The following is an 11,362-nucleotide window of genomic DNA, read 5'->3' on the forward strand; positions in this document are numbered from 1 at the left end:
ACTGATCATGCAAAGAAAGTTAGAGGTTTGAGCACAATCGATTGGCTTAGAATTTGCATACACTTAAAGAGCACAAATCAGTCATTATGTACCGCATTTAGCTCTTTATATCTCATTCTGGAATGACTACAACCACCTCTGAATGCATCACTGCTCATGTAAGATATGGGTCCCTTTTTCCTATTATGTACGTGCCTACACTGATCTCTACTTGCTATTTTATGGCCTAGTCATTCAACATGTTCAGAATCCTCTACAACTTTCCCAAAGCTGTCTCCCTCATCTTTACTACTCAGAATAACTGAGCAAGCTTTGCCACCTCATGTCTTTTTATTGACTTCTCAAATTATTCATTAATTTGTGTAAGATCACAGATTTCTGCAAAACTACTGGTGACTCACTCTACAGTGAAACCCGTTTATTTCTGCTGTCTTATTTTCTGTCTTTTGACCATTTATTTATTAATGCAGTGACCTTCCTTTTATATTATGGCAACTTTAAGAATGTATTTAGTCCAAGCCTCCAGTGTGATATTTTTAAATAGTCTGCATTATGCATTATGCTACAGAAGTTCTACTTTTTTTAGTTGCTGCTTTTAACAAGTTTCCTCACTTTGAAGTGGTTTCACTTTTTTGGATGTATTGACTTTTTTTTTTTACTCCCTGAAATGGTTTAAGATCTAAGCAGCTTAGGGTCAATGTTGGAGAGCAGCTCTTCAACATGCACATTTGAAGTGTGTTCTGTGCATTGTTTAGAGACAAGTTAAGATTTGCATTTCCTACTCTGAGGTCCCCAATGCACAGCTCTGAATAAATTGTCACTGGCTGTCTTTAAAGGCTTCACATCCCGCTGTGGAATTTAACTTCATCTGTAGGTGAGAAAAGTCACCCTTTCTGTACGTTTCTTTAATGTGGTCTGAGAGATAAGAAAGTTCTCAACTTCTGCACAGCAGGCCAGCAAGATAAGCTGAAGGAGAGGTGGCAACATCACGTCCCACCCTGTATAAAGAAATTGAGCAAACAACTTTTCAAGTGGATAGTTTTTAAAGAAAACTGAAGGAAGGAGCCATTGCCCACCAGAGCAAGCAGGAGCTGAAGACTTTCACGGCACAGGGAACTAGACATGGGCCAAGGTAAGCAAAAATCACTTTGGTTAGCCCCAAGCATTTGCCAGTTGTCTGTCAGGAAAAACAACTGTCCCTGCTCCAAGACAGTGTTCATGAGGCTTGTAGAAGAGGTGAGCTTCTTACAGCACAGGAACCAAGTAAGTGCTCTAAAGGCTATGGGAGCTCATCTGCATGGAGGATGCACAAAAAGGGACAGCAAACAAAAGCTGGTATCAGTGCCGAAGAGGAGTTTGAAAGAAGCAGGAGGTGGCTCAGGCAGACATGTGAGAGTTTGGCAGTGAAGGAAGAGAGTTATCCTTAACATTGGGGAGGGAGGGCAGGGGGTGTGGGGAGGTCAGCCAGACTACAAAACTGAAGCAGAAAGATGAATAAGTGTTTTAGTCACTTGAGCAAGGAGAGGGTGCAGGTTCCAAGCAACCTTGAAGAAAGTGACAATAAGATCCATGAAAAGTCATATGAAGGAGAGGGAGTCACACTGCATGAGACTCACCAGCATACAAACATCTTCATCTCAGAGAAGAAAATACATGAGGTCAGAGGTGGCTCTGTAAAGCTTAAACTGGTGCAGGGCTATGAACTGGGACAGTTGTAAAGGGTGATCAGAATAATTCACTGAAAACAATGCATGACAAAATTCCTATGGGAAAAAAGAAACAAAGCACACAATCCAGTGGGACTCCTACAGCAAGCACAGAAGGGTCAACAGCAATGGGAGAAGGTATCAATGCAGAGGACAAGGCAAGACAGACATAAGGAGAGAGCAGACCAATGAAAACTGCAAAGAATAGTAGTTGTGGCTTTGCCACGGGAGCAATGGCTTTAGGTAGCAGGGAAATGCTCTGTGGATTTTTTTTTTTTTTTTTTTTTTAGCTGGAACAAAGGGCGGAGTCTGGGTCAGCAAGGGGAGGTAGGTGACAGGAAGTGTCACATAAGGGGCAGCAGTTACAACCCACAGGTTCAAGGATCTTAGTGATGAGTTGGGAGCTGAAAAGATTAAGTGAGTTCCGGATGATCTCAAGGCTGAGAAAAAACAGGGTGTTATCTGCTTCTCAGCAAGAAGTCTGGAAAGATTAAGAACACCACCAAAACTAGACAAAAAGTGCAAGTATATGATCACACTACAGCCATTGAGCTCCAAACTGGGTGCTTGGAATTGTGATAATTTTCTTCTCTCTTCTGGTGCCGGACAGAAGCATGTATGATGTGTATGATGCATGTGCAGGACACAGAAGGAGGAAGAGCTCTTCTGTCTCCTGCAGCTCTGGGTGTGGAATAGACAACTAATGTGGTGCAAAGAAGAAACAGCTGGTGTTTGATTTGCTGCGATCCAGCATACATCCAGGACTACACAGTCACACTGCATCCAAACCAGCAGGGACGTCTGCACCAGCTGCTGGTCTTTGGTGTATATCAGACATACATAGTGCAGTAACTGCTGGAAGAGCTTGCACCCACATTGCAAATGGGGTGTAATAGCTTGTCTCCTGTGCATGGTTTCAACCATGTATCCACAAGGAGAGATGCTGCTTTGAGCGCCATTGGTGCCCTTAAGTACACAGAGTAAGACTCCAAATGTAGTCACCAGCGGGTGCTCAGTACTAACCACAACATCTGTATCATTTTTATGCTCAGGTCTACTCCATGTCCTTTTCCAGGCAGGAAGGAGCTTTTGCATAATCACTTGGTTCACTTAGTGATGCTAAGGTATAAGCAAGGGCAGCTCAATAGCCACTTGACACAAAAACAACCAAGCTCAGAGCGAAGGCCCTTACAGTTACTGGGCAGAAAGTATCAAAGGCAGGGGGGCACTGTCTGAATGGAGGAACACACGGTCAGCTGTTTATGTGGCCCAGGGCCAGACTGTGGGCAGCTCACAGCCCCAAACTCACTATCTTCTCACACTACAGGTCTGAGCATCAAAAAATGTGATTTCAAGATCACAATGAACAACAATAACCACCACACAGAAGAAATCAGCACTGAAAGGCTCATGGTGAGGCGGGGGCAGCCATTCACTATCACTGTAAGCTTCTCCGCTCCAATACACAGCTACCTGCGGCAGCTGAAGAGGACCTTCCTCATAGTACAGACAGGTAACATCATTACCATACCTATCAGAGCTCTGGTCCTCCACCCAGCTAAAGAACAGAGCTGGTGGCAAAAGCCATCTCCGGAGCTGGAAAGAGGTGCCTACATTTAGCAGTGAGGCCAGTGAACTGTTTATCTAAGGCAGAGTAGAGTCTCCTGCTTCTGGGACTGCAGGGTCAAAACTATATCTCTTTCCAGAAGAGACACTGCAGCACAATAACCACTACAGGTTCACTACTCTATGATTTGGAAGCATACACAGGATCTGTCCTCTCTCCTGGCTTTTGGTTTAGGAATGTTCAAACTTAGCCTGTTACGGATGTTTTCTGTTAGAGTGTTTTCTAGTGAGGCCACTGAAAAGGTCAGCATTATTCAGCCCCAGCGTGTTCTACCATAATCTGAGAATTTGGCTGTGACTTTTGTTACGAGACACTGAATCCCAGGAGCAGCAGGCCAGCACCATTCTGGCTGTTCCTGGTTTCTACAAATCAATGAAATACACACCCCACTTTCAAACATGGAGGCCTGAGTGCAGTACTAACCTCAGGAAGATTCACTAGGCATTAAGCTGCTAAAGGGTTAAGACTCTCTCACAAGAAAGGAAAGCTATGGCTCCAGATATAGACAAGGTCCCTGCAGCCTGCATGGGGTGACGATGCATGTCTGGAATAAACACAACCAGATCTCATTGGCTGCAGGATCACATCCTTCCAAAGCAGATGGAACCCAGACTGAATTCCCCATCTCCAGCCTGGGAGACCAGAGGCAGTGGAGCGCAGCACTGCAAGAACAGGACCCATGCTTCTGGACCATCTCTGTGAACACACCTGCCAACGCTCCCATCGGCCAGTACACTCTGCTTTTATATGCCTCCAAGTCCTCCCATCTCCTGGGCAATTTCACCCTTCTCTTTAATCCCTGGTGCCAAGGTATGTGGTCAGAAACAGAAAGGCAGGCTGGGATCAGTCACTTCACAAAACCAGCTTTTGAGCTCTGGCACTCTGCCTCTGTGGAGGTTGAGGCTGACTCACCCAGTACTTCCCACCACTCCTGCCCAGCTCCTCATAGCACCTTAGGAAGGAGGTAGGGGCTAATAAAAGCTCAAAGCTGTCTGCCTCAGCACTTCTGCTCCATTCCTGGGGTACTCCGCTGCCAGAGCCCTGTCCTCCTGCTAAGGGAAAAATGTTCAATAAAGTGTTTCCTATTAATAAAGATTTTAAGATGAGTCAAGATTATAATCGGTCTGATTAAGGCCACTGTATCTTTCTCAGTAATAGAGAAGTCAACAGCCAGTAGAGTAAAAGAGCTAACTAGTGCAATAGCCTGGCTCTGGAGAAACTTTTTGAACAAGGAAAGAGAGATGAAAATGAAATTCTTTGCTGTCTGATTCAGAATCTGTAGTATTTTTCCAGGGCAGAATGCCAGGGACTGCCAAAGCCCCTCGAGTGCAGTGGAGTCAGCTGATGTAAGAGAGATGCAAGTGCACCTGAGACCAGGAATGCTTTCTTCCTGATGCTTTTTTCCTCTAATCTAGATGATGAGGTGTTCTTGGCTAATGAGGCACAGCGGCAGGAGTACATTTTAAACCAAGAGGGTGTCATCTACTGGGGGACTGAAAATGCAGTTCTAGCACAACCCTGGGACTTCAGTCAGGTAAGCAAGAGGTCCAGTATGTCCGTGCTCTTTAACAGCCACCAGCAGCAGAAGGGTGCTTATCTCCTATGTGTACAGGATGCTATCCATTTCCCTACTGTGGCTTTGATGAAGGAACTTGCTCTCTGCACTCACTGTCTTTGTCTAACATGTGCAGAACAGGACCTGTGTATGAAGTCCCATAACCCAGTATATGTACTTTTAGCTACCTTCTCAGGCTGTCCTCTATGAAGAAATGCATTGATCTGTATCTGCGCTTTGTGTGCCTTCCTTTCATCAACAGATACAAAGAATTTAACAGAGCTTAGTAATACTGTCTCTGTTTTACAGGTAAAGTGAGGACAAGGAGATCTTCCAACTTGCCCAAGGCCATCTGACATAGCCCGTAGGAGATTTTATTCCACTTTAGTGCCACCAGATCACAAAAGTACCTTTGTGCCAACCTACCCAGTGCTCCAGAAAAGCATCAGTTTCCCTCAATGGGGGATGCAGTATCATCCTAATGAATTTCTCACCTTGCTTCAATAAAGCTGTAGGTGTGCCTTTAGTATGCTGTGCTCCCCCTCCAAATCTCTGCCTGGAGCTCTCCTCTGCATCCCACTTATATAAGACTATCAGCAGGAAGGGAAAAATAATCTGCTTAGTTACAAACCCTTGCAGGGACTCCAGAGAACACATGTTCAGGCCAAACTTCCTGAAATTACATGTTCTTGTTTCAGTTTGAGGAGGATATTGTTGACATCTGCTTCACACTGCTGGATGTAGGTGAACGCCATCAACGAGACAAGGATCACACCCAGCGCAAGAACCCTGTTTACATCTGCCGCACAGTGGCTGCCATGGTAAGGAGAGCAGACAGCAGCCCCGACCCTGTCAGAGAAGACCTGAATGCAGAGCAAAGGCTAGCCATCTTCTCAGTCCAGTTTATGGCAACTCACTGCCCAAAGAGGAAGCCTGCCCAGGGCTGCTCCAAACACCACCTCCTGCCCATCTCTAGCCCTTCCTGATATTCCTGCAGCAGACAAGCAGTGCTGCAGGAGTTTCTTACCAGTGACAGTACACTTACTGCATAAATCTCAGGGGAGACTGCTGCACCTGTTCTGCTCAGCCACGACCTTCACACTTTGTACAAAAAAATCCTTTTGGTTTCCTCTGCCTTGGGAGCAGCTTCATCAAACAGGATGAGGTGTACCTACCAAAGAGAGGCAATTCCTTAATCCATCTTTCTCTCCTCCTTCCCTGCAGCTGAACTGCGATGAGTTTAGAGGAATCCTGACTGAATGTGAGACTGGGCAGTACTGTAACGGGACACCCCCTTCCAAGTGGCTGGGAAGCAGCCCCATCCTCCGGCAGTGGGTTGTGTCGCAATGCAAGCCTGTCCGCTACGGGCAGTGCTGGGTCTTTGCTGCAGTCATGTGTTCAGGTACTGCGGTGGTTCAAAGACTTTTGTGTTGAGCAAAGCTTATTTGGTCTGCAGAACATCTAGCATATGCCTAATTTAGCGATTAACACAGATCCCAGTAACGTAACCTTTAATCTTTAGGTGAGAGGCAGATCCTCAGAGTTCCCTCACCAACATTCAGCATTGCTAGCTTTGAGATAGAAGAGTACCAGTAGGCACCATTCACTGAACTATTTCCTGAGGGGGGCAATGCCTCTTGCAAAGTTCAAACAGCAGGCCTGGTGCCGTTCCTAATAGGCCTAGCACCAAAAAAGGCTCTACATCTATCAGCAGAGGCACCCTTAGGGCAGGATGCACAACTGATTCAGAGCTCTTTCTTCTGCACAGTTCTGAGGTGCCTGGGAATTCCTACCAGGGTGGTCACAGGCTTTACGTGGGCTCACAACACTAACAGCAGCCTGAGCGTGGATGAGTATTATAATGAAGATGGAACACTGCTTACACAAGACAAGAGTGCCCATATCTGGTAAGAAAACATGGCAGGGCCCAAGCAAGACTTTGAGACAATACCTGGATCTAGAAAGTGATAAAGTGGGGGAAAAGAAAGAGGTAAACAGCTGCAGGGAGGTGGATAGGAGACAGCTCAGCTGAGATCCTGTCTACATGACCTGTTGAGAAACTGCTGCAACCCAAACTGAAGAGTGCCCTATTCCTAGAGCCTACAAGGAAAGAAAGATAGCCCAGTCCAGTTGGAGAAACTCCACTTGTGTCAAAAAACAGTCTCTGCTCCCCTCAACATGCACTGAGCTCTTTCAAAGGAGCATGAATTGGCTGTGGTTTGTCTAAAATTTTACTGTACCTCAGGGCTCAGTCCTTTCGCATAAGCATGTGATGTTGTCTCTTGCAGGACCTTCCATGTTTGGAACGAATGCTGGATGGCTCGAGCGGACTTGCTACCAGAGTACAGCGGGTGGCAGGCACTGGATGCCACCTGCCAGGAAAAAAGCAAAGGTAAGGTATCAAAGATGGGCTTGGGGGCGGGGGGGAAGGGGAGCAAATAAAGCAGTTCAATATTCCTCCCTTCCCCAACTTCCAGTGGAAGGATGCAAAAGGACAGGGACTCACCCTGTTGACTTTAAGCACTAAATCATCATTCACCTGTTTGGTCTGTGCAGCTTGTGTAGCTCTAAGAGCTCTATCACAGCACTGCTCCCTTATGTCCTCCTAAACTAGATACTTCACCACTCCCAGTATAGGTCTAAACTAAGCACAGGTCTAGTTGGTAAAGCATCTGAATCTTAACTGGCCCATATTTTCTCTTCAGGTCCATCCTTCTGTGGGCCAACTCCTGTTCAAGCCATCAAGAAAGGGGACACAGAAGTTGATTATGATGTCTGCTACTTCTTTGCTGCCATCAATGCCAAGTGCCAAGTCTGGATACAAAAAGCAGACGACTCTCTCAAGCCAGCTCTCGGTAGCACAAAGTACACTGGCAACAACATCAGCACCAAGAGTGTGGGCAGTGAACGCTGTGAGGACATCACACACAACTACAAGTATCCTGAAGGTACAGGGTGGGCAAGTGGCTAAGCACATTCCCTGCCAGTGTTATAAATGAAGAGTAAAGGACTAGGGAGCAGTGCCATACCAGAGCATTAGGGTCATCCGCTTCTCACTACTTCCCTTTCCTGAATGGCACAAGAACACCTTACTCTTACTGTCTACAGAATCAAAGCACAGGTCATACCCCAAATTTCATCCTGCTTAGTTACATTAACCAGCTCTCTGGAAGGCCAGACCTTCCTTCACCAGGCACCTTCCTGCCTGGAAAACCTTATTTCCCGATTTCTGCTACCTGTACACTCTATATATTCACCTCCCATTACCCCTGTAATACATACAGGTATACTTTAGACTCCAGCTTTCTGAAAAGGACTGTTGTGCTCCCAGATATTGTGTAAATCTCCCTCAAAAAGTAGCTCCCCCTTCAGAATCTATTAGAGCGCTGTTTCCCTGACCCCACACTCGCATCCCATCTTAGTCTATGGCGTGTTGTCTCCTTAGCTGCAGTCCATCACAAAAGAACATAGTACCGTGCCCCAGCTACAGCCTCTTTTACTCTAACAGGTATTAGTGCCAAGGTGCTTTTAAAACTATGACAAATCTTTTCAAGTAGGATCTTTCAAGTACATCCAATGAAATGTCCTGTCAGTTGAAATTCTCAAACTGCTCCAACCAGAAGCACAACAGGGTATCTCTTTATACTCTTTGAAACAGTTATCTACAGTACTGCCAGGATAATTCAACACCATCCTTCTGCATTTACTGCTTCACAGTAGTAAACAGGAAAGAATACTAAAATATGTGCTCCCTTTTTTTGTGACAGGTTCTCTTCAGGAAAAAGAAGTACTTGATAAAGCCTACAGAAAGGTAAAGAAGCTTGAGACAACCAGCAGCAGCAGCAAAACACAGTTTAGCTCCATTCCTACCGCCCTTGAAGAGCCAGTTAACCTTTTCATCCACCTCCAGTCAAAGAGTTCTCTACTACTGGGACAAGATGTTCCTCTTTCCATTGAAGTGTCTAACCACAGTGGTAGAGAAAAGTCTATTCACCTCGTAGCTGGAGCCCAGTCTCTACATTATAATGGTGTGCCCGTTACCCAACTTTGGAAGGAAGAGTTTCATTTTATCCTCAAAAGCAATGAAGGTAAGGACTCTACTGGATGCATGGCTAGAAAAGTATATCTAGTCCTCTCACTTCAGGAAAAATGCACTTAGCCATAAGTTTACAAAAGGTTGGCTGAACAGCTGAGTGTAGGTGACTGAAATAAAACACTTTGGCAATATCACCTTGGAGATTTTGAATCTGCAAATCCAGTTGGGATCACTTAACCTTTTAAATGCTGCAGTTTTCAGTACAATGTTGGGCACTAAACACTCCTAGGTGCCAGCTAAGACGAGACTGTATTCATCATCTGCACTGTCATCTGTATTTCACCACTCTATTTCAGCAAACAACCTGCAGGTCTTGGTGCCTTACTCATGGTACGGAAAAGAGTTGGGAGAGAACCATCTAGTTAGGCTGACTGCTGTGCTGAGAGAAGAGGATTCTATCTACATGTACTTTGCACAGGAAGAGATCAGCATTTGTGACCCCCCTCTCACTATTGAGGTTAGATTCATTTATCATTCTGTCACTGCTGTAGTGAGAAAACAGCTTTCATAGTCATAAGCAGCAAAAAAATTCTGCTGGGTTGAGGGGCTTTCCTCATGCTGTCTTCTTTCAAAGCACTGACACATCAGTTTGGGCAAGGTGAGTTGTGCCACACTGTTGTATACAGTACTCCCTCTTCTACCTTGTCTAGTGTGAGCATAAGGAAATCCCAACGACTCCTAATTCACTCACCAGTTGGAAATCAGAGGCTGCAGAAGGAAACCACAGCAGAAGACTAGTTGAGAAGAAAGTGAGCTGGACTTTGCCTCTTCTGGCAACTGTCAGCTCAGGCTGAGACCTCTGGCACCGAAAAATCATTTATCTCCCATTAATCATAGAAGAATTTCTTTGATTCTCTTAGTTTCAGCTCATTTCCTTCTTTTAACAGTTTCCAGAAAACATGGTACAATATCAGCCAAGTACAGCAAAGATCAGCCTCCTGAACTCTCTCACCGAACCCTTGGAGAAGTGTGTGATAGTGGTTGGAGGACGAGGGCTCATTTACAGACAAAGGAAATACACGTAAGTGCAAACCAACTGATCTTACTAAGAACGGTAAATGGAAAAAGAGACACAATACAAACTAGAGAAACCCTTGCACAGGAAAGGCTCTCCCAAAAATAAGCAGGCAACAACGTGGCAGGAAGAGACTGCTACAGCATGAAAGCCCCAGGCACCCTGTCCTTTATTTACAGATAGTACAGAAGATTTTCGCACTGAAAAGGGGAAAAGCCAGATAACAGAACTTTCAACAAATGTGTAATAATTAAGCTGAAACCAGTATGACATCTGTGAAAACTTGAACCCCAAAGGCCTAGACAGCAGAAGGAAAGCCCCATGCCAACAAAAAGCGTAGCAAGAGAAGTACCACAAGACTTGGGCAGAAATACACATTAAATAACAGTTACAGGTCACTGAAGTGAGCTATGAAATTTAGAAATTATTTGCTGTTGAGAAATCAATTGCTTTTTAGTTAGCCACTTGAACATCAGTAAAACGGTACTGTTTGTGACATGCTTCCACCCATTACTCACTGTCAGCAATAAAGACAGCCTGGGTACAATTTTAACAGTGTCTTTCCCTTCTCTGCTGAAGAACCAGGCAAACTTGACTTAGACAAGAGTCATCCAAAAAGGTAAGCTCTCCTTCACATGAAAAAGACCCCACATTTCTCTCAAGAAGCTGTATTAGGAAAAAGTAACCTTAGATGCCTCCATGGGGAGTTCAACCCTCTGGTCATATCTCCCTCACAATTCCATTGTGGTAGTTTAGATAACTGCTAGCCACCTTCTATTTTTTTTACTTTCCTTTTTTTGGTACACACTCCTGTCTAGCAAATGCATCTCCTGGGCCCTGGGAACTAGAAATACAAAGAGATGCACTTCATGTATAATCTCTCACCTTTCAGGCTGGGCTCTGTGCAAGCTAAAAGCATTCAACAGCTGCAAATCCCATTCACTCCCACCCAAGCAGGGCCCAGAAGACTCACTGCACATCTTACCTGCCTTCAGCTCCAGAACCTGAAGAGCTACAAAACTATCGACATTGCAGCTGCCTGATGCCCAACTTAGAACAGGTCCTGCTGTCCTGTTTAAAAAATGAGTGGTCATGATCTGTGCCCTGATCTTAGGCAAGCATAGATGTTAAGAGTTTAATTAAAGTTATATTTTAAACCATGTCTGACTTTGATTATTTGTACAAACTCAACTCTCTCCCATCTGCCACTATGCCCACTCTCCACTTTATAAGTTGAACCTCATGAGAAAGACAGGCTAATGCTCAAGCAGATGCTGCATTTCTCACCATGCATATGTGCTGAACCCACCACTTAGTCATTTTTCCCCACCCGTGGCAAAAAAGGATATTGTAGAACTCTCAA

General features: G+C 45.1%; 1 protein-coding gene and 1 long non-coding RNA gene across 8 annotated transcripts in view; one reads left to right on the top strand and one right to left on the bottom strand.

Moving 5' to 3' along the window:
- LOC141931425 (uncharacterized) overlaps positions 1 to 7,265 on the bottom strand; it is a 77,967-nt gene extending 70,702 nt beyond the window's left edge. For 4 of the 6 annotated variants that reach the window (XR_012625578.1, XR_012625579.1, XR_012625574.1 and 1 more), the window contains exons 1-2: positions 7,129 to 7,258; positions 5,934 to 6,059 (exon numbers count right to left, since the gene is read on the bottom strand). This is a non-coding gene — a long non-coding RNA (uncharacterized LOC141931425). Of the gene's footprint in view, positions 1 to 5,933; positions 6,060 to 7,128 lie in introns of all 6 variants that reach the window. The other 2 variants (XR_012625576.1, XR_012625577.1) reach the window with 2 other exon arrangements.
- EPB42 (erythrocyte membrane protein band 4.2) lies at positions 1,006 to 11,159 on the top strand. 2 transcript variants are annotated; one of them, XM_074843519.1, is made up of 14 exons: positions 1,006 to 1,132; positions 3,034 to 3,219; positions 3,913 to 4,143; positions 4,749 to 4,867; positions 5,587 to 5,709; positions 6,113 to 6,290; positions 6,657 to 6,795; positions 7,177 to 7,280; positions 7,594 to 7,836; positions 8,656 to 8,976; positions 9,281 to 9,441; positions 9,872 to 10,005; positions 10,579 to 10,618; positions 10,892 to 11,029. In XM_074843519.1, exons 1-13 carry the CDS (start codon positions 1,123 to 1,125, stop codon positions 10,592 to 10,594), a joined length of 1,965 nt encoding a protein of 654 aa, XP_074699620.1. In that variant the 5' UTR covers positions 1,006 to 1,122; the 3' UTR covers positions 10,595 to 10,618; positions 10,892 to 11,029. The 2 variants fall into 2 exon arrangements, with proteins under 2 accessions (XP_074699620.1, XP_074699618.1); XM_074843517.1 differs by lacking the exon at positions 10,579 to 10,618 and having other exon boundaries at positions 10,892 to 11,159.
- Positions 11,160 to 11,362: the final 203 nt, after the last annotated feature.

The sequence above is a fragment of the Strix aluco genome, chromosome 17 (genome assembly GCF_031877795.1).
Source record: "Strix aluco isolate bStrAlu1 chromosome 17, bStrAlu1.hap1, whole genome shotgun sequence".
NCBI classification, from domain to species: domain Eukaryota; kingdom Metazoa; phylum Chordata; class Aves; order Strigiformes; family Strigidae; genus Strix; species Strix aluco.